We start from the raw sequence: 21551 nt of genomic DNA on the forward strand, positions 1-21551 counted from the left end.
CAACCCACTCCTTCCTCCCCCTAGCCCGGTTCAGGCTGAGCTGGGTTCTGGCCCCGACCCGTGGCTGCTGTTGGCTGTGGGTGGGCCAGGACCCGGGCTTTCCTCCTGCATTCGGGCAGTGCCTCAGGTCTGAGGGCTGCTGCTGCTCTGGGGATGCTGCCAGGCTTGGGGTGACGCAGCCCATCGAGCGCGTGAGCCACTCTTCTCTGTCCCAAAGTCCGGCGTCACGCCTCCTGTGCGAGCAATACCAGTGCTGCCGCTGCTCCTAAGCGGGATGGCCACCCTTTACTTAGTCGGTCCAACTGCCCAGAGAAGCAGCCCGCCGCTCTCTTCCTGCCCCCAGTGTGTTCTCCCAACACACCCAGCGCAGCGCGTGACGTTTTGCTGCCGTGCCACAGCCATCGTGCAGCCCCGAGCGCGGTCGCAGCCCCCTTCGCTCTCGCAACACGGTGCGTTAGCGGCCTCGTCTAAATCCAGCTTTCCAAACCTTCCTTCCGCACTCCGCCGTGCACCCAGCGCTCTCCGGCCGGTGTCCCCGCGCCATCCCCCGCCGGCCGGGTCGTCTGGACGCTTTCCCTCCCCCTTCGGCTCTCGCTGGCCGCCGCGCATCCGTGGACGCCCCGCGCGGACTCACGCTGCGGGTGCGGAGCGCGGTCCGCTCGGCGCCTCCGCCCGTCTCCCAGCAACGCGCCCGCCCTCTCGCGTGGCCCTCGCGGCTCGCCGTAGCGCGGCGGTGCGCCGAACGGGGCCCGGCACAGGGGCTGCCCCCGGCAGCGCGACCTCAGCCTGTTGCCTCTGTTCTTGCTAGCATCTGTAGGAAGTGGCAGGATGCATCCTGGCTCTTCTACAAAGCATTTTTCTTGCAGGCCACAGTCAGAGCTTGCCCTCATTATGTGATACGCTGGCCAAACGTTTGGCTCAGAGTTTGACCTTTGAACTTTGCAGAGATAAAACTTTCAGATGACATGAAGGCTTCATATATGAAGCCTTTATCATTTATGACCTGACTGCTGCTTAGCTCAGGCCTAGGCTGTTGCTGTGCAAGCTTCCTTTTAGATCTCATGGGTGTCCTGAAGTTCTTTCCTGAAGTTCTCACGGTCTGATGTGTGTAACACTGAGTGCAGAATTCAGGTACCATTGCAGTCTATCTGGCAACTCTTCAGAGCTACCTTTAAATCCTGCACATCTTTTTCTAACAAGTTATCTGCAACTCTCTGTTTCAGATCAGTTGACAGAGGGCCGGCTCGGTCCCTCTACTGTGGTGCTGGACCACACGAGTGGCTTTGAGGGGCTCCTGCTGGTTGATGATGACTTACTTGGGGTGAGTGTGATGCTGGCTGCTGCAGGAAATGGGCTTGTGAGACTAAAAGCTCTTGGTTTGTTTGTCATGGCAGGTCCCTTTCACTGCCTTTGTAGTGTGTTGTTAAATGGAATGTACTCCAAAAGCTGGAGGAAATTATCTCTCCTGGGAAAAGGTTTAGCACTGTAAAGACCTTCCACACAGACCCCCTCAGTTTTCTTGTCTTGAGGTTGGCTGTGTGTAATCTACGTGTTTCCTCATTGCTCAGCAGATTACTGATCCCTCTTTCTTCCTTCTCCCCTTTAAGTTCCTTGTTAGCTCCAGTCTCTGCTGGCTCCACTGGACAATGAGCAATGGCCAGCCTGAGTATGAATTGTTCCCAGGCCCGAAACTACAGCCTGAGACAAGTCAGCTGGAATGAAAAACTGTCAGATGCTGCCATCATCTTTCAGAGAAAAGTGGACTAAGACCTTCTATTTCTTTCCTTCTATTTCCTTCTATTTCTATCAGTGTCAAGTGGATGAGGCCATAAGTGCCACCTGCCTTTAAAATGTCCTGGTAATCACATACCTTGTAAGGATTTGGGTTGCCCTTGGAGCTGAGCAGGGCTCTTCATACTGTGCTGAGTCCAATGCCTTTCCATGCCATTCTATGCAGATGATAATTTGGCTGTGATTCCCAGGGTACTTGCTGAGCAGCACTGTGGTGTTTGCACATCTGCCAGGTTACAGGTGTTTAGAAGTAGGAATGACTGTGATGTCTGTGTTGGCAGGTCGCTGAGAGGGGAGTGCAGACACATGAATTGCCTGCTGGACCACAAAACCGTGGCGCTGGTGGAGTTAGCAGGGGCAGTTGCTTTCCAGTTGTTACTGTCCAGTAGCAAACAGCGTGTCCCTGTTTTAGTGGTGGAAGGTCTTCGGGTTCAAATTCTGAAGCTGCTGCTGAACAACAAGGACAGAGGAGGGGTAAGCACTCTGTAGATCTTTTGCTACATTGTGTCTGCATCCCAGGACTTGTAAGGTACAGAAGTGCAGGTGAGGAGACATTCTGTCCTCAGAAACAGTTCACTAATTGATCTAGTAAGGCAGGCTGAAGTGCAGAAACGTGTTTTGGGCTCTGCTGCTTTGCCAGTATTGACTGATGACATGAGCTGCACCTGGGCCAGCCTTGTGTTTCTGTTGAACTAGGCAGACACAGTCTGACTGCAGTGCATTCTACTCTAACAATTAATATTAATTCCAGAGAGAAAAGAAATGGCAGGCGTGTGAGCGTGTGCCTCTACAGAGCAGGTGGAGGATGTTCAGCTGCATAAAGCTGTGCATCTTCTGGCTGTCATCAGAGCATCCCAGTATGGGCCTCAGAAGACACAACACTACAGAGCAGTGGCCCACAGGCTGCTCATGGGTGCTCCAGCAATGGTAGTAGCTGGGTCAACTGCTTTCTCTTGCTGAACATACTTCCCAAGCATATACAGCTCTGCTAATGCCTTTCTCTGGGAGTTCCTTTCCCTGTGAGTTCACCACCTGCTTTTCCTCCTGCCAGGGGGAAGCATCCAGATACATCTTCCTGAACAAATTCCGCAAGTTTCTTCAGGAAAATGCTAGCAATAGAGGGGTAAGTCAGAGGGGCAGCCTTCCCACAGGCCTCACCTGAAGAGCTCTCTGGTACCTTTGGGGTGGGAGCTCTTGCCCTTTTGGCTGAGCTGCTTCCAGCAGATGAGCAACTGATACCTAGATAGAGCATCCTCTTCACCACCTGGGTGAGGACCGCTCTTCTGGCCTCGGCTCAGACTGATGGCCTGCAGCTAAGGAAGGTGGGGATGTTATTATTATTGCAGGAAGCCCTTTCCTCACCAGCCTCTCTGCGTTAACGAGCAGCCCACCTTCAGAGGCAGAGCACGTGGTATCCATCCACCCATCACACCAGCTTGTTACTGTAGGGCCAGGGGTTTTCCAGAGGTGGAAGCAGCTAGGTGCCATCAGCGCTGGGCTCCATCCCGGTGCTGGAAACCAGAGGTGCTTTTTGGAAACGGGTGCATGCGCTTTCAGCAGGACTGGGAACAGGAAGTTTCTGCCTGGCCCACATGGCCACCACAACTAAGAAGCACCTTCACAGCTGCCCTAATGGCTGAACTCTCATTGTTGCCCTAGAACTTGACTGTGTTGTGCCCACCAGAGTACATGGTGTGCTTCCTGCACCGGCTCATTGCTGCCCTGCGTTTCTTCTGGGATGGCCACAAGGCAAAGGCACCTGCTGTGCTGAGCAGTGAAGGTAAGGCCTGGAGGAGAAGCTAGCAGGACACTTCTGTGTTTGGGACAGGGTTTGTTTCCTGGCACTGCTCTCCAGGATGCTGAAAGCTTTGTGTTTCTCATGGGTGCTGATGCTTTCTGCGCCCTGAGCCTGTAGATCCTGGGAAATTCCTATGTGCAGATCTAATCCCATTAACACCCAGACCTATTCTGGACAATGCCTCTGAGACTTGCAAAAGAATATCTATATTGTGATCTGATAGTTAAAGTACAGGGAAACATATTTGCAGTTTTGCAAGAGAGAACTGACCACATAATTCAAGACCCATGTTTCTAACAGATGCCACTAGAATATATGGTATTTCTGCTGTTCCAAACGCTCGCCGCGGCCTGCGATGGCGCTGCTCTGCTGCCTTGCGGCACGTTGCGGTGCCTTACGGGCACAAACGGGACTGCAGCTCAGGCGCCGCCCACACGCGCGGGACACCCGGAAGTGAGCTCCACCAGCCGGGGAGGAGACGGAAGGCCCACGCTCTCGCGAGATCGTGCCACCCAATCAAAGGTTTCGTTCGTTCCCTTCTTCCGCCCCTCCCAGTGCCGCGCCGCGGTGCCGTCGCAAGGGGGCGCAGTCGGTTCTGGTCGCACGGGTTATGACGTCACCGCGCCGGAAGCGCCGCGAGACAGGGACGCGGAGAGCGGGGGGCGGGAGGAGCGCTTTATTGGGCCGCCAGAGCGGGGCGGGCGGAGGTTTTGCGGCGTGCAGTCGCCTTCACGGCTGTGCCCCGGGACTTGTCCTGCTTTAGCGCAATGACGAACTTGAAGGCGGCGCTCACGGCGTTGAAGATGCTGGCCGCCAGCTCGTGCTTCTTGCTGTTGATCTCCAGCCGCAGCGCCTCCATCTCTCGCTCGATCAGCGCCGCCCGCTCGTTGAAGCCGTGCTGCAGCAGCTCGTTGTGCTCCCGTAGCTTCGCTTCCAGCGCCCGGTCCAGTTCCCGCTGCGCGCTCTCCGCCTCCGCCTGCATCTTGGCCTCGAGGGCTCGCAGGTTCTGCTCGTAGCTGTTGCGCTCGTCCGCCAGCAGCGCCTGCAGCTGCCGTTCGCGCTCCGCCGTCGCCTTCTGCTGCTGCTCCAGGAGCTGCGTCTGCTGCTTCTGGTCTGGGAACAAAGGGACGGGGTGAGGAGTAAGCAGGAGCTGAGCCTTGTGCTTCTGGTTAAGGAACCGAGTGGGGGTCCCCGTGGCACGGGGTGATGGGCCAAAGCGACAGTGCAAGGGGACGTGAGGAGAAGATGGAGGGGCTGGGGACAGAGTGCGGGGATGTGGGGATGGGGTGAGGGTTCGTCAGGGAGGAAAAAGGAGCAATTTGAGGTGTCTCCTGGGTGCACCGGGATGCCCCAAGAGATGTGTGTACTCTGGGAGATGTCCCCGGGGAGAAGGGGAGTCCTCGAGTGCTGGGGCCATCATGAGATGCCTGTGAAGGGTTATAAGGATTCCCAGAGTACATGGGGATGCCATGCGCTGTCGTTGGGGGACACGGCCCATGGAACAAGGGAACGCTGTGAGTTGTCCCCAAGGAATAACGCAATGCGTCCGTTGTTCCTGGAGGACGCGGGGATGGGTGAGGGGGGAAGGAGAGAAGGGACGGCACTGGGACGCGCCACTCACCCTCCAGCTGCTTCTCAGTCTCGCTCAGTGCCTTGTCTGCCTTCAGCACTGCCTCCGCTTCTGCCCGGCGCTCCGCCAGGAACTCATCCAGCACCTCCTCGGCCTGTGCATCCCCACACGATTGTGGCACGGCCTCACCTCCTTATTCCCGATCCCCTGCCTAGAGCTGCCCTCACCTTGGGGCCCTTGGCCTTTGCTTGCCGGTAGGCCTCCAGCAGCCGCTGCCGCTCGGCCTCGTAGGCGCGGTAGCCACCGGGCTGTGCGTAGGCCCCACGGGACAGGCTGGTATCCAGTGCCCCCGCCAGCTCAGCCAGCAGCGCCTTGCAGTGCTGCCGTGATGCTGCATTGTTCTTCTCCTGCAGGCGGCTGTACTCCGTGCTGATCTGTTCCTGAGGACAGGATGGGGGCAGGGTCACGGTGTCAATGGGGAGAGTGCAGGTGGGAGTAGAGGTACGGAGGCAGTGTGGGGGGGATGTGAGGATAAGGTAATGGAGATGGAGTGCATTGAGGGGATGGGGCCAAGGTCGTGAAGACAAGGGCAGCCTGGTAGGAATAGGAGCAGGGTGGCAAGGACAGGGACGGCACTGTGGCACAAGGGGGGTGGCCACGCACTATGAGGCGCCGCTGGTGCTCCTGGTTGCGATCCCGGAAGCTGCGCTGCTGGAAGACGATGAGCGCCTCGTGCAGGTGCTCCCCGTGCGCGGCCGAGAGCTGTGCGGGCTCTGTGGGCAGTGACAGCCCCCGCATGCCCCCGGCATAGGCCTCCAGCGCTGCCGCCACCGCAGCTGCGTTCTCGTTGGCCATCATGGCTGCTGCTGCTCCCTGCAGGCAGGGCAGACGCCCGCTGTTGATGGCCTCCACGTAGCTGCTCAGCAGCGTGCTCAGGGCTGTGGGGAATGGCACAGGGACACCTGCCTCGTTGTTGGCACCTTGCTGCTGTGTGTTGCTGTTGTCCCCTGTCTTCCCCGTGTTTTTTGCCCCATTGTCACCCTGTCATCGCCCAGTCATTGACTTGTGTCGCACTGTGTTGCCATTGTATCCCTTTTGTCCCGTTGTCATCACTCTGCTGTCCCCAGTGTTATCACTCCATTGTCTCATGTTGCCGTTGTCATTGTCCCCCTGTTGTCCTGTGTCACCACTGTCACCCCGTTTTCACCCTGTTGTCCCATGGCACTCTTGCCTTCATCCCAGTTGTCCTGTTGCTTTTGCTGTTGTCCCCCCATCATCCAATTTGCCATCATCACTGTCCTCCCATGGCCCTCCTGTCGTCCCTTACAATGACGTCATTATCATCAGCCTTCAGTCAGCGCGCTGTCACCCTGTTGTCCTGCCTCGCCGTCACCCTGTTGTCCTCTGTGTCACCATGCCCCCAGTTCTCCCCGCTCCCACCCTCCCCTTACCTCGCCCTGTCAGTGCTCTGCCGTCAGGCAGCGTCTTGAGCCTGGAGGAGCTCAGCACATAGTCGCAGAACTTGGCTGCCTGTTGGAGGAAGCGTGGGGCCAAGGTGGCCTCGGGCAGCTCCTCCATGCGCCCGTGCTCCTCTGTGCCCAGTGGCGAAGGCAGCACGAAGCACTTCCGCGTGGGGAAATAGTTGCGGAGGCACTGCCGCGTCGCATTGTAGTTCTGCACCTTGCGGCCGTACCCTGTGGCAGGCAGGCAGCTGTTGGTGCTGGTGCAGCCGCTCGTGAGGGCCTCCCTAATGACCCCAAGGGGGGCCAGCACTCACCGTGCTTGAGTTCCAGCACCTGCTGCAGGTACTCGTCCTCGCTGATGGGCCGCTCGCCCACACGCAGCTCCAGTGTGAAGTCCCGCACCACCCACACAAAGCTGGGGAAGAAGCGCATGAACTCGCAGTCCTCGGCCTCATCTTCTCTTTCAGCGCCGTTGTTGCCATCCTTGTCCCTGTCCCGCACCTGGATCAGCTCCGACAGCTGTGTCACCAGCCTGCCCCGCTCAGGAGCACAACGCTCCCCAAATTCTGTGTCCGCTCCAGAATCCTGTGTACCCCCCAAATATTTCTGTCCTCCTCTGTACGTTGTGTCCTGCCCCACGGTGCCCATCTATGCCCTGAGTATTGCACTCCCTCTTAGAGCCTGAATCACCCTTAAATCCCTCAGTTTCCCCTTAAGTCCTCTGCCCCCTTGCCGAGTTCCCCCAGTTTTTCCCCAAATCCCAGTCTGACTTTGCCAACATCCCCCAGTCTTGCCACACGTCCCACGCTGCCCATGTCACACAGGTTTTCCCCAGGTTTCCTGTAGCCTCAAACACGCAGTGTCAGCCCAAATCCCCCACCCTAGCCCTATCTCCCATTGCCCCAGTCCCACAGCTACAGCCCGTGTCCCGCATTGTCCAAGTCCCCCGTAGCCCCAAGTCCCCAACTTTCACCCCAACGTCCCCCATCCACTCAGCTCCTTGCAGGATACTCGAGGTACTCCAGTGCCTTCTGGTCGATGGTGCCTATGCTGTTGTACACCAGAGTGCTGGACAACAGCAGCGCCAGTGTGAAGATCCAGGCGTCGTTTTGGCTGTCACCCTGTGCCCACAGCTGGGTTAGGGGTGCTCTGGACTCCGGGGGGAGATGTGGCGCCAGCCTTCCCCCCGGCACCCACCTTGGTGGGGTCTCCCAGCCCCTCGGTGTCCAGCAGCACCAGCATCGCTTCGGGCCGCTGTGGGTGAGGCAGGCACCACATCCAGATGCCCTTGGTCTCTGCCTGCACCGTGGGGCCCAGCGGGAAGCCTGCAGGTGGCGAGCCGTCAGGAATCCCCAGCATACCCCAAAACGCCCCGCAGTGAACGAATGCATGGGCTTCTGCCCCCAGCTCACCAGTGCGCTTCTGTGCCAGCCGGTTCATCAGGAAGGACTTCCCAGTGCGGTAGGGCCCGGCGATGGCCACCACCACCAGGGGCTGGGCCACCTCCTGCAGCACTGCCAGCGCCATGGGGTCCAGGGACAGCTCGCCATTCTTGTTGTTCACCAGGCACAGCGGGGCCGGCATCGGGAGCACCAGAGCATCCATGGTTGTGCTGCTGTGTGCGGCTTTGCAGTGCTGAAACGGAAAGAGAAAGCAAACCCAGCCCTCCCCCTGCTGTTGGTTTTCCCTTCCTGTAAACACCCATCGCTTCCCCGAAATCACAATGCCTCAGCTGTGGCCTTCATTCTTGTAGGGGCAGCTGGCACAGGTACAGCATATCGCAACCGGTTGGAGACAACACCCATCCTGTTATCCAGACTGAAGGACTTCCACTATGGTGCAGCCCGGCGATGGACACGTCCACCAAAGGGCTGGTGATCCCGCACTGCACATCAGCACTGTGTCTGTGTGTGGGGGGGGGGGTAACAGATAGCATGCTGCTGTAGCAAACCAGGCAGAGGGGGGCCGGCGTCAGGGGCACCAGAGCCTGCTTGGCCATGCAGCTGCCAGAACCGAAAGGGAAAGCACACCCAGCTGCCATGGACGCATTTCCTGCTGCTGCTTCCTTTGCTTTACCCAAACAGGGTAGTCCCAAAATGTGCTGTCCCAAAATGACAACACCTGGAAAGCGTCACAGAATTTATTGCATGGACAGCTGGCAGGGCACAGGGCTACACATGGCTGTCCTCATCACTGTCCTCATCGCTGACCTCCTCTTCGCTGTCACTGTCTGACAGCACGAGCTGAAGAGATGCGAGCAGATTACTCAGGAAGTTCACACCCGTGCGGCACCATGAGGAGATCTCCATTTCCCTCTTCTCCTTCTGCATCTGCTCCATCATCTGCTGCATTGCCATCTCCATGCGTTTGAAACCCTCGTTCATCAGTGCCTTGCACTGCTGTGGGATAGGGAGTGGGGTTGCTGCCACCACACGGTGCCGCGGTGCAGCCACAATGCAACAGCACCACCACCGAGCAGCTTAATGCAGACACGGTGTGCTGGGAGCACCACAGAGCAAGTCCATGGTACGTGTGCAACGTGCCAGCATCACCACACACCTTCCTGGCACAGCCACACAGGCCCATGGGGGAGCTACAGTGTGCTGGTGCCACCACCACACAGCGTCACAAACCTATGGAATAGACATTACATAGCCAGCAATGCCGTCTAACACCATCACGGTGACCACCTTCACAGCCACAGCATGCCAGTACCACCGCACATCAGAACCATGCTACAGCCACAGTGTGACACTAACAGCACACAACACCACTTTCCCATTACACAATAGTCATGGTGCAGCCACAGTGCCTCTGTACCGCCACACAACACCTCCATGGTACCGCCATTGTGCTCCAGCGCCACAACCCTGTACCTCCAGTGCCGCAGCCAAAATGCACCTGTACCACCACACAGTCACACACCACCACGGTACAGCCAGAGTGTGCCTGCACCACTGCACAACAGCATCACTGCCCACCCTCTGCTGCTGTTTGTATGGAGGGAGCTGGTTGATGCAGTTGCTGAACCTCTCTCCATCATCATTGAAATGTCCGGGCTGTCAGGAGATGGAGACTGGAAAAAGGCGAACGTAGCTGCCATGCATAAGAAAGGGGGGAAGGAGAACCCGGGGAAATTCAGCCTGACAAGCCTGATCTGTGTGCCTGGGAAGGTCATGGAGCAGATCGTGGATGACACACTAAGGCTCATGAGTGACGACCAGGTGACCCCAGGCAGCTGGCACGGCTTTGCCGAGGGCAGATGGTGCCTGACCTGCCTGGTGGCCTTCTGTGATGGAGTGACGGCACTGGGGGACAATGGAAAGGCGACTGATGTCACCTACCTGAAGCTGTGCAAGGCCTTTGACGTGGTCCTGCACCGCATCCCTATTTGTAAAACGGAGAGATGAGTTCAGAAGGTAGACTCTTTGGTGGATAAGAATTGGTTGGATGTTCACAGCCAGGTGGTTGTGCTCAGTGGCTCCATGTCCAGGTGGAGGCTGGGCTCGAGCCGTGTCCCCAGGGGACCTTCTTGGGGCTGCTGCTCTTCAGCACCTTGGTCAGTGTCGTAGTGGGATTGAGTTGGCTGACAACACCACGCTGACTGGTGTCGCTGACACAAGAGGAAGAAGGGACGCCATCCACAGGGACCAGGACAGGCTTTGGAAGTAGGCCCACATGAACCTAAGGAGGTTCAGCAAGGCCCAGTGCAAGGTGCTGCACTTGGGTTGGGGCAATCCCAGATAGATGTGCAGACTGGAGAACTCCATGAGTGCCGCCCTGAGGTAAGGAGTTGGGTGTCCTGCTGGACAAAAGCTGGACACGAGTCAGCGGTGTGCGCTTGCAGCCCAGAAAGGCCAACTGCATCCTGGGCTGCACCAACAGAGAGTGGTCAGCAGGCAGGGGGGGGATTGTTGCCCTCTGCTCTGCTCATGAAGATCTTGACCCCCACCACATGAACGATGTGAGGTTTTTGCAGCAGGCCCAGAGGAGGGCCAGAAAGACGCTCAGAGGGCTGAAGCACCTCTTCCTCTGCAAACACAGGCTGAGAGAGCACGGGTGTTCAGAATGGGGAGGAGAAGGAGAAGGCTCTGAGGTGACCTCACTGAGGCCTTTCATTACTGAGGGGCTTATAAGCAGGATGGAGAGTGATTTTTTACACGGTCTGATGGCGATTGGGTAGGGAAGAAAGGTCTAAAGCTAAAAGAGGGCAGATTTAGGTGAGTAATGAGGAGGAGGTTTTTCACTCAGAGGGCTGTGAGGCGCTGGCACCGCTGCCCAAAGCTGTGGGTGCCCCATCCCTGGAGGTGGGCAAGCCCATGGAGGGGCCTTGGGCAACCAGCCTGCAGCTGAGAGCTTGGCAGCAGAGGGTCTCTGACACCCCTTCCAACCCAAGCCATACTAGAGTTTGTGATTCCATGATTCTGTGATTCTATGATTCTGTGTGATGCCTGTGGTGGCCACCGCTCTGGAACTTAAAATGGAAAGACACCCAGCCCCAATAGTCCACCCTCTGCCTCTGCTGCCTTTGCTTTCCTGGAATTAAGCCCCACGCTTCCCTGAAATGACAAGACCCTGGGCAGTGCAACTGGATTTATTGCAGGGACAGCTGCTGGGGTGTCGCAACCGGCAGGAGAAAAGATACGACCAAGGGCTTGATCAAGCATTCTCAAACTTTAATCAGAAAGCAGCGTTATTTATTACAGCGTATAATGAGGCTAATACATACTGCAAAAGGCGAGCTCCTGACAGGTCGGCGCACAGGTAGCTAATAACAACCGCAGCTGCATTCCCATGGTCAGCACCCCCAGTTCTGCATCCTGTTATTCCTTCGTGTTGGTTCCTCATAATCCTGCTGTCCTTGATGATGATAGGTTAGCAGGCTCGTGTTTATGCCTAGTTATTTCAGTCTTATCAGCGGGGTTGTGTCAACATGACCCTTTTCTGCAAGCCAGCTCTCAGCAATGCTCTCCACATTGGGGGACAGTCTACATCACATGGGCCGCAGTTTATTAAAAAGTTTTCCTGCCGCACCAGGCAGGAATTGAGCCAAAATGTTCAGAGTTGTGCTAATCCAGGTGTCCCGCACCCTGTTCTCCTTCTGCAGCTGTGTCATCAGCTCCTGCATGGCTGCCGCCTCACGCTTGAAGCCCTCCTGCACCAGTGCTTCATACTCCTGTGGACAGGGAGCCATGTTAGTAGCAGCATACAATGCCACAGCACAGCCCAGTGTGCTGCTACGAGCACAGAACACATCTGTGGTACACCTGCAGCACCATCACAGCGCTCACCTTCTTGTGGTGCTCCAATACGCGCTGCTGCTCTTCCAGCCACACACGCTGCTCCTCCTTCAACTGTTGCTCCAGCTGACGTTTGTGCTCCTCCATGGTGCGCCGCTGCTCCTCCAGCCGTGCCTCTGCCGCCTTCTGGGCCGCCTCTGCCTCGGCTGCTGCTGCCTCCCGCTGCCGCTCCAGCAGCTCCAGCTGCACCTCAGTGGCCTTCAACACCTGTGCCAGCCCCTCGCGCCCCCGCAGGAACACCTCCAGCACCACCTCCGCCTGACCGCACAACCATGCGGCACAGTTCCATCGCACCTGGTGCCACCCCACCGCCCTCCCCCACACCCCACTCACCCTGACACCCTTGTTGGGCCACCGCTTGTACTCCTCCAGCACGCGGTTCAGGTCCTCCTTGAACAGCTGTGCACCACCAGGTGCCACGTAGTCCCCATTCTGCAGGCGCAGCTCCACATCCCTCCAAAGCTCCTGCAGCACCGCATGGCACCGCTGCTCCGACGCCTCCTCGTTGCGCCGGCAGAACTCGTCCTTGGCCGCCTCCAGCTTGCCCTGCGCCACAGATCAGTGCTCAAGTGCACGGCCGTGCCTCCAAAACCCCACGGTGTGATGGCAACTCACCACCAGCTCTGCATGGTACTGGCGTTCATGGTCGGCAAAGGCACGGGACAGGAAGAGGGTGATGGCGCGTTGCTCGCAGTTCTGATGCACGGCCACCAGAGCACTGCGTGAGGCTGTGGGCAGCACCAGGCCGTGCTCCATGCCCTGCTGGTACTCGGCCACCGCCGCCTCCACTGCTGCACTGTTCTCGGCCCGTGCCAGCGCTGTCACTGCGCTCTCCACGCAGGGCACCGCGCCGCTGGTGATGGCCGCCACGTATTTCTCCGCCAGGCCTGCCAGCACTGTGAGAGGTGACGGCCACCCACACGCGTCACTGCCACGCATGTGTCCCCGTCACCAGCACGCGTCCCCCGCACACCACCCATTCTCATGCTGCTGCCACTCACCGTTGCCCGTCACCTGGTGCCCACCCGGCAACACCTTCACCGGCGCCTCCTCCCAGATGTACCGGCAGAAGGCGTCCACCTGCTTCCGGAAGCCTGGCTGCAGCTCGTCCTCCCGCAGCTCCTCCAACCGCTGCAGATCCGCATCAGCTGCCGGCCGCTCCATCGTGAACAGCTTGCGGCAGGGAAAGAAGTTGCGCAGGCAGCTCCGCAGCTCATTGCGCTCCTTGGCCTTCTTCCCATCCCCTGCATTGCCACTGTTAGCACAGAGCCGCCGACTGCGGATGCGCACGGTGACGCCTGGGGACACACGCTGGTGGCCATACCGGTCTGCAGTCGCAGTATGTCATCCAGGTACTCATCCTCACTCAGGGCCCGCAGCTGCAGTGTGAAGTCACGCACGGTCCAGACGAAGCACGGGAAGACGCGGACAAAGTTGGATGTTGGGTTGTCGTTCTCCTCCCGCACACGGATGTGCTCTGTCAGCTCCGTTACCAGCCTGTGGGACCCACCTCACCCCGTCAGCGTTGTCACTGCAGAACCTTTGTCACACCATCACCTCCCTCCCGGCCATCCCCGTACCGCAGCTGCTCCAGTGCCCACTGGTCAATGGTGCCAATGCTGTTGTACACCAGGGTGCTGGAGAGCAACACCGCCAGCGTGAAGATCCAGGAGTTGCTGTCATCGTCATCCTGCACATATATCCAAGTTACTGGGGCTCCACTTCCACGGGGTTTTTGGGACCCCATCACCCCTGCACTCACCTTTTTGGGGTCTCCCAACCCCTCGGTGTCCAGCAGCACCAAGGTCACTCCCTGCCGGCGCGGGTGGGGCAGGCACCACATCCAGATGCCCTTGGTCTCCACATGCACCGTGGGGCCCAGCGGGAAGCCTGTGGGCAGTGAGCTGTCAGAAATCCCACAAGATGCCCCTCCAAACGCATGGGGTTTCCCCCTCTGCTCACCAGTGCGTTTCTGCGCCAGCTGATTCATCAGGTAGGACTTCCCAGTGCGGTACAGCCCAGCGATGGCCACCACCACCAGGGGCTGGGTGACACTGCGCAGCACTGCCAGCGCCCTGCGGTCGAGGGACAGCACGCTGTCCTTGTTGGTCACCAGGCAGAGGGGAGCCGGCATCGGGAGCATCGGAGCGTCCATGGTTGTGCTGCTGCCTGCTGTGATCACAGACTGGAAACTGCAATATATAGCGAAGCCAGGTCTCGCTCCTCCCCACCCTCCACATCCTGTGTCTTTGATTTTCCCTTTTTTCTCTTCCTTTCCTGGAATACTAATTCTCGGAATACTGCTTAATTCACTGAAATCACATGACCTGTACCATATTGGTGGATTCACTGCAGGGACTGCTGGTGGGGATAAGAGCTCCAGCATGCTGCAGCACTTTGCTGACAGTGCCTGACACCTAGCTGGCCACTGAGGGCAGGGACAGCACAACCACAGGGCCCATGACACCCATGGCTGCTGGATGCAGCGCTTCTCCTCCTGCAGCCACTTCATCTACAGCTGCAGTACCATTGCCTCATGCCTGAAGCAGTCCAGCACCAGTGCCTCATGTCCTGTGGGACATGGAGCCGTGCTGCTACTGCCTCACAATGCCAAGGTGCATCCACAATGCCCCGACAGCAGAGCACAGTACCTCTATGGTACAGACACAGTGTGCCAGCACCACAACACTGAACCTCCAATGCTGCAGCCAAAATGCACCTGTACCACCACGCAATCACACAACACCACGGTACAGCCAGAGTGTGCCTGCACCACTGCACAGCAGCCTCACTGTGCTGGCCATGCAGGGCCCAGCCCCTGCTGCTGTTTGTACGGAGTGAGCTGGCTGATGCAGTTGCTGAGCCGCCTGGCTGGCAGATGTCCCCAGAGACTGGAAAAAGGCAAACATCGCTGCCATTTGTAAGAAAGGCAGGAAGGAGGACTCGGGAACTGCAGGCTGGAAAGCCTCAGCTCTGTGCCTGGGAAGATCGTGGAGCAGAAAGCACTGGAAGACCTGTCAGCTGTCCAGAGCTCTTGCTCTGGTACCACCACCACACAGCCTCATGATGTGTCATGGCACTATGAGCATGGATAAGAGAATTACAAGACAGATCATCCACCAAGGTGATCTCCTCCAAAAAGGTGATTGCTCCTGTTGCTGCAGGATATGGCAAAAACTCTTAGGACCATGATTGTGATGAAGGAAGAAGAACTATAGAGTTAACCAATAGAAGGGCCGTGCCCCCAGCCAGGAGGGGAAAAGGGCAACAGAATATATTGGACTGTGTGGATTCAATAGCGTGGCACATCAGAACAACAGAAACATGAGGCACTGGTGGACACTGGCACGCAGTGCACTGTGATGTCCTGAAATCAAGGCACAAAACCAATTTGTATTGCTGGGGTGACGGGGGGTTCCCAATAATGACCTGTGTTGGAGGCTGAAATAAGCCTCACTTGTAAGGACTGGCAAAAGCACCTGATTGTGACTGGCCCGAGGGCTCCATGTATACTTGGTGTCAATTGCCTCAGAAGGAGGAATTTTAAGGATCCCAAGGGAAATCGATGGGTATTTGGAATAGCTGCAAACAAAGACAACATCAAGCAGCTGTCTGTCTTGTTTGTCCTGTCAGAAAATCTGGCTGCTACAAAGGAAAGAGCAGCAGGTACTGATTGCTACAAAAACAGTGCACAGACAGGCAGTACCACACCAACAGCATTTACTGCAGGGACAGCTGCTGGGGGACAGGCTATGTCACACGCTGCAGTTTGTTGAAAGGCTTGACTGCCAGACCAGGCAGGAACATTGCAGAAATGCTCAGAACGTTCAGAGCGGAGCTAACCAAGGGGCCCACCTCCGTGTTCTCCTTCTGCAGCTGTGTGATCAGCTCCTGCATGGCTGCTGCCTCACGCTTGAAGCCCTCCTTGAACGGCTGTGCACCACCAGGTGCCACGTAGTCCCCACTCTGCAGGCACAGCTCCACATCCCTCCAAAGCTCCTGCAGCACCGCATGGCACCGCTGCTCAACCACGGAGCCCGTGACAGCCCCGGCTGATGGATGCAGTGCTTCTCCTCCTGCAGCCCCTCTATCTACATCTGCAGCACCATTGCCTCATGCCTGAAGCACTCCTGCATCAGTGCCCCATCACAGAATCACAAAATCACAGAATTACAGAATTACCAAGGTTGGAAAAGACTTTCAAAATCATCCAGTCAAACATCCACCCATCACCAATAGCACTCACTAAACCACGTCCCTCATCACAAAATCCAAACGTTCCTTGAACACCTCCAGGGTCGGTGACTCCACCACCTCCCTGGCAGCCCATTCCACTGCCTGACCACTCTTTCAGAAAAGTAGCATTTCCCAACATCCAGCCTAAATCTCCCCTGGTGCAACTTGAAGCCATTCCCTCTAGTTCTATCACCAGTTACACGAGAGAAGAGGCTGATCTCCAGCTCACTACAACCTCCGTTCAGGTAGTTATAGAGAGCAATAGGGTCTCCCCTGAGCCTCCTCTTCTCCAGACTGAACAATGCCAGCTCCTTCAGCTGCTGCTCATCAGCCCTGTGCTCCAGACCCCTCACCAGCTTTGTTGCCCTTCTTTGAACCTGCTTTGAACAATGTCTTTCTTGCAGTGAGGGGCCCCAAACTGGACACTGTACTCGAGGTGCTGCTTCACCAGAGCTGAGTACAAGGGGATGATCACTTCCCTGTTCCTGCTGGCAGCACCGTTCCTGATGCAAGCCAGGCTGCCATTGGCCTTCTTGGACACCCAGGCACAGTGCTGGCCCACGTTCAGCTGAGCATCAATCAATACCCCCAGGTCCATTTCCTCTGCGCAGTCCTCCAGCCACTCCGCCCCAAGCCTGCAGCGTCGCCTGGGGTTGTTGCAGCCAAAGTGCAGGACCCGGCATTTGGCCTTGTTGAAGCTCATCCCATCGGCTTCAGCCCAGCATTCCAGCCTGTCCAGATCCCTCTGTAGGGCCTCACTACCCCAGGTAGTACCCCAGGTAGATCCACACTTCCAGCCAACTTGGTGTCATCCGCAAACTTACTGAGGGTGCATTCAGTGCCCTCATCCAGGTCACTAGCAAAGATATCGAAGAGGACAGGTCCCAGCACCGACCCCTAGGGAACATAGTGCTGGTACCACCTCACAGTGCCGTGATGCAGCCCACATGTCCCAGTAGCCCTGCACAGCAACTCCATGGTACAGCCGCAGCACGTCAGCACAACCACACAACCACATGGCACAGGAACACCAGAATACCTTTTTACAACCACTTCTCACCTGCAGTACCGCACAGCACCTCCATGGTGCACTCAGCATATATTCATATTGATACAAGTTATAGTGATATTATTAGCTTGGTAATGTTCATCGATAAATAGCCTTGTAGCTTGTTTATAAAACAGGAAGAACCTGTGCCCTGGTACCAAGGAGCTAACAATGAAATACTGAACTCCTTATAAGGAGTTATAACTAACTCCAGATAAGGAAGTTCTGCTTGAATCAGCTTATTTTGTGAAAGCAAATATTGTGCAATCAAGGCAAGAAGATAACTGAATGTGTGTGAAGATCAGATTCAACCAGCAAACACAGTGAGAGACAGTACTGACTTCATCCACCACAAAAAGACCGAGCATGTGCAAGGAGCTCTACATTAATCATTCTGGGGGAAGCAGTGAATAGGTATGTACTGCCTGGGAAAATGTTTTCATATAAAGCACAAGTGATGTATCTAGGCTGAAGCTCTTTTATACCAGGTATGCATGATAGGAGGAGCCTAATCATTGTTAAGATGGTGTCACTGTGTCACGGGGTGGTGTCGTTGTATGCTGTGATCATGTCTTCGTGTCACTGTGCTGTGGGTGGTGTCGCAGGGTCAGGATCGTGCTGACGCTGTGCTTTGTGATGGTACTGTCTCACCATACAACGCTACCATCCTGCCAAGTGTTGGGCTCACTGTACCGCGTGGTGGTGTCACTGTGTCATGGGTGGTGCCGGCACTGTGATTCGGACGTGGCATGGTGTCACCGATGCCGAGGATGTGGGTAGGTTGACCTGACACGTCAGCGCGTTGTGTTGTGCAGGTATTCCTTTATCGCGGTGCGGGGCACAGAAGGGATAACTCTACCTAATATGCACACCTGGGCCCATGTGCAGATTGCATTTGTTGGCTACGCTCATACATACTCGTGTCTTTCCCCACGGTTTCATTCGTATGCTGAATATTTTCTTGTACTCGTTAATGTTTTCTTAGAATCGAACCTCAGACCCTCCCCCTTAGAGCATTCACAATCACACTTGAGGGTATTTTTGGTGGCTGTCTGGGGGGTCAGGGAGGAAGGCTGATAGCCCTCGTCACTCCTCAACTTTTGACCCCAGTCTTCAGGAGCTTGCTTAGTTAGGTGTGTGCCTCCTCTCTAAATGTGTGTAATTATATTTATGCTTGTTAGCAAAGCAGAACAGGTATCACAAATCAGGAACTGGGTCTTAGTAACCTTTAGATATTTTCTGATATGGGATTCTTCTTTTTTAAACATGGCTTTTGTTAGTAGTGAGAAACCGGACAAAAGTACAGAGGAAACAAAGTACAGAAAAGCCTGGCATAAGATGAGACAGGTACGAGAACTTCAAGAAATATTGCCCTCCTGTATCCATGGAAACATACAAAATGATCTTAAAAACCACAGGTGATAAACCTCATATGGAAAAATGGATTAACAAATGTGTCACATAGATTGTGAGTCTGGGGTACTTGGCCAGTAGGGGAACAGGAGAGTAATTACCTGCCACGAGAAGAAAGGTGTGTAAGGAGAAGTGGTTCACTGATCAAGTGCGTGTTTTCTCCTTTGCCACAAGGGGAGCGTGCCCACTATTGCAACCATGAACAAAAAACCTTTGCTGCTTCACTGAGATCTATGATGGAAAATTATGGATTCTGAGCTTTTCTCGCACAAGGGAACATAAGGAGGGCATGGGGATGTAGAAGGGAACACGGCGATACGGGGTGTGGAGATCCTGTTCCTCCTACTGCACACTGCTGCATGAGGAACGTGAAAACTCGCAGGGGGCTGCAGCAGAAGCACAGGTTTTGTTTTCACTTATGATTCCGTGCAGTATGGATGAAAGCCAGGCAGAGATTGGTTCCAGAGCTGAGGTTGGCTGCAGGGTGGAGTCTCAGGGCCCTGAGAGCAGCTCTGATGTCTAGCCCTGCTAAGGACTTCCCAGTCTGGGAAAGCCTTTTGAATTGTATGGGCGTGAAAGACGTCACTTTGCAATGGGAGAGTTAGCAGAACACACTGGATCGAGGAAGAGACCAGCAGGCTAATTCTTTAGACAACAGGACCAAGTAAATATAGGGCGGATGTCACGTTTACGAGCAGTGGCAGCAGACCTGAGGCACTGCCCAAATGCAGGAGGAAAGTCTGGGCCCCGGCCCACCCACAGCCGGCAGCAGCCGTGGGGCTGCCCGCGTGTCCCAAACACAGCGGCATCCCCACGATGACAGAAACACCCCCAGAATGGGGCTGCAGCTGCCAGCCTGGCCTCCGCCACGTCGTGCGTTGAAACGTTGCGCCTGCTGGAGTCGGGGCCAGAACCCAGCTCAGCCTGAACCGGGCTGGGGGGAGGAAGGAGTGGGTTGGGTGCTGGGGAGAAGAGATGCCCGTGGTTGCAGCCCCTACAGCTGCCCACCTCGGGAAAGGCAGAGAAGAACCAAACCGACAGTGGCATGATGGAATTGTCAGTTTTATTGATGGACTATGATGACTTTATACAGCAATTGGAGCTGGCACACGGCCGCTCCTATGACATCAGTGGGGCCGGCGGTTGATGTTCTGGGCCCGACGTGGAACCCGGGAGCGGCTTCGCCCCCAGGCTGGCCGTCGCCGCCTGGACCGGCTCCTGCGGCGTCTCTGGGGCTGGCTGTTGGTCTCTGCAGCCCGATGGTCCAGAGGCGAGCGGCTCCGAGTCCTGGCCCGCTGTGTCTGCCCGGAGAGCAGCTCAGGCACCTGGGAGCTGTGATCTGGTCCCGATGGTGCCTGGTTGGTGGTGTCGGAGCTGCTGCTCTCCTGTCCTGTAGGGCCTTGGGATGGCCCCAGTCCCTGCTGGCTGGTGGTGTTGGGGCCAGCGCTGTCCGCATTGGTGCTGGAGGCTGTAAGGGGAGGCAGGAAGGTGAGCGGGACAGATGTCCAGCCCCGGGGTGGGACAGGCTCTCATCCCTCCTGGGCCAAAGGGACTTGAGCAAGGCCTCGCCTGGCCCCAGCCCAGCAGCACGCGGCCGTTTGCCTCTTACCGATGCCCTCTCCAGCACAGGTGTTGCACTCCCATGCAGATGTGCTCAGACTCAGGTTGGAGCAGAGTCGATGGGTGCCTTGTGCGGCGCAGGAGCTGCAGAGGAGCAGCTGCCAGGGCCTGGGGAAAACAACAGGATGTGGCCGTGAGGACAAAGTGAGCTGAGCCAGGGAGCGCCCGGCACAGCTCTGGTGCTCAGTTTGTGCTCTCCCAGCCTGTGGTGAGGCTGCGATCCCACACGGAGGCCCAGAGGGCTGCTGAGGTAACTCACCCGTCTCCCTCTTCTTGTTCCCGGCCATGTGGATAATGGCAGTCGCTGGCATCACAGCGCTGATGCCTAACTCCCAGGGTTGCATAGTCATAATTGTCCTCCCACGTTGGTCTTCTGCAAGAGAAGAGACAGAATGTGATGCCCCAGGACTAAAACTAATCCGTGGCATCCCTCCCCTTCCACCCGATGCCCAGTTCCATGTTAATGGCTGCGAGGGCCAGGCCTGCTGAGCACAGCTTGTGTGCCCTCACATCTCAAGAGCTGGCTGAAAGACACCAACCTGAATGGGATTCGGATCCCCATAGTGAGCATGTCTCGAAGAAACATGTCTCTGTCTCGGCAGTGGGGGCAATGAAAGCAATAAATTCCTGCGCACATGGCCTGTTCCTGCAGCAGAAACAGAACAGGGTGAGTGTGAGCCTGGCCTGGTGCTGCTGAGCACGTGCCGTGCTCATGGGGTGAGGAGAGGGCTCCTACCTGGATGCAAGCCCGGTGGAACCAGGCGTGTCGGCAGGCTGGGCACAGCATGGTGCTGTATGATCTGCTGTGCTCCATGGACTCCATGCAGATGATGCAGGTCGTGTCCTGCACCGGCGCTGCCTCCACTGCCTGATGTGGACGATGCACCCAGCAGAAGGACCTGGGGGAAGATGGGAGGGACGGGCAAGGTGAGAAGTGCTGCGAGGAGGGCAGAGGAACAGGAAGGAGCCCCAGGCCTTGGCTCTGGCTCTGCCAGGCTGCTGGGAGGCGTCACAGCGCGCTCCTCGCTTCTTTGGCTGGTGCTGAAGCAGGGGTTGGAGGCCCACAGGCGATGCCTGGCAGCCCTTACCTGAAATCATCGCAGAACTGGGTGACGCATTCGCCCTCTGAGGTGCAGGAGAGATGGAAGCTGCGGTCGCAGTCCGGCTCTGCGCAGGTGATGGTGGCCCCGCGCTGGCCACAGACAAAGCAGAGCTGTAAGGAGCAGAGCATTTCCCATCAGCTGCAGGCTCAGGGCCTACGCAGCGGGCCCCGCACCTCTGTGCAGGGCACGGGATGGGGGCAGGGCTGGCT

General features: G+C 56.8%; 3 protein-coding genes across 4 annotated transcripts; 1 reads left to right on the forward strand and 2 right to left on the reverse strand.

Moving 5' to 3' along the window:
* Positions 1 to 737: 737 nt before the first annotated feature.
* On the forward strand, positions 738 to 11842 carry LOC125698715 (E3 ubiquitin-protein ligase RNF123-like). Its single transcript, XM_048957406.1, has 6 exons — positions 738 to 1131; positions 1224 to 1321; positions 2073 to 2265; positions 2843 to 2914; positions 3451 to 3571; positions 11730 to 11842. Exons 2-6 carry the CDS (start codon positions 1305 to 1307, stop codon positions 11768 to 11770), a joined length of 444 nt encoding a protein of 147 aa, XP_048813363.1. The 5' UTR covers positions 738 to 1131; positions 1224 to 1304; the 3' UTR covers positions 11771 to 11842.
* Positions 4250 to 8523, reverse strand: LOC125698703 (guanylate-binding protein 4-like). Of its 2 annotated transcripts, XM_048957380.1 has the most exons (9): positions 8035 to 8242; positions 7820 to 7947; positions 7634 to 7743; positions 6937 to 7154; positions 6611 to 6853; positions 5823 to 6097; positions 5387 to 5599; positions 5211 to 5313; positions 4250 to 4702 (listed from the first exon to the last, which is right to left on the reverse strand). In XM_048957380.1, the coding sequence occupies exons 1-9, from the start codon at positions 8225 to 8227 to the stop codon at positions 4266 to 4268; spliced, it is 1920 nt and encodes a 639-aa protein (XP_048813337.1). In that variant the 5' UTR covers positions 8228 to 8242; the 3' UTR covers positions 4250 to 4265. The 2 variants fall into 2 exon arrangements, with proteins under 2 accessions (XP_048813337.1, XP_048813336.1); XM_048957379.1 differs by having other exon boundaries at positions 4586 to 5313; positions 5823 to 6121; positions 8035 to 8523.
* LOC125698708 (guanylate-binding protein 1-like) lies at positions 9432 to 14145 on the reverse strand. The gene is made up of 9 exons (XM_048957393.1): positions 13885 to 14145; positions 13685 to 13812; positions 13503 to 13612; positions 13247 to 13419; positions 12924 to 13166; positions 12538 to 12818; positions 12256 to 12468; positions 11914 to 12180; positions 9432 to 11798 (listed from the first exon to the last, which is right to left on the reverse strand). The coding sequence occupies exons 1-9, from the start codon at positions 14075 to 14077 to the stop codon at positions 11616 to 11618; spliced, it is 1791 nt and encodes a 596-aa protein (XP_048813350.1). The 5' UTR covers positions 14078 to 14145; the 3' UTR covers positions 9432 to 11615.
* Positions 14146 to 21551: the final 7406 nt, after the last annotated feature.

Source organism: Lagopus muta, chromosome 11 (assembly GCF_023343835.1).
Source record: "Lagopus muta isolate bLagMut1 chromosome 11, bLagMut1 primary, whole genome shotgun sequence".
NCBI classification, from domain to species: Eukaryota; Metazoa; Chordata; class Aves; order Galliformes; family Phasianidae; genus Lagopus; species Lagopus muta.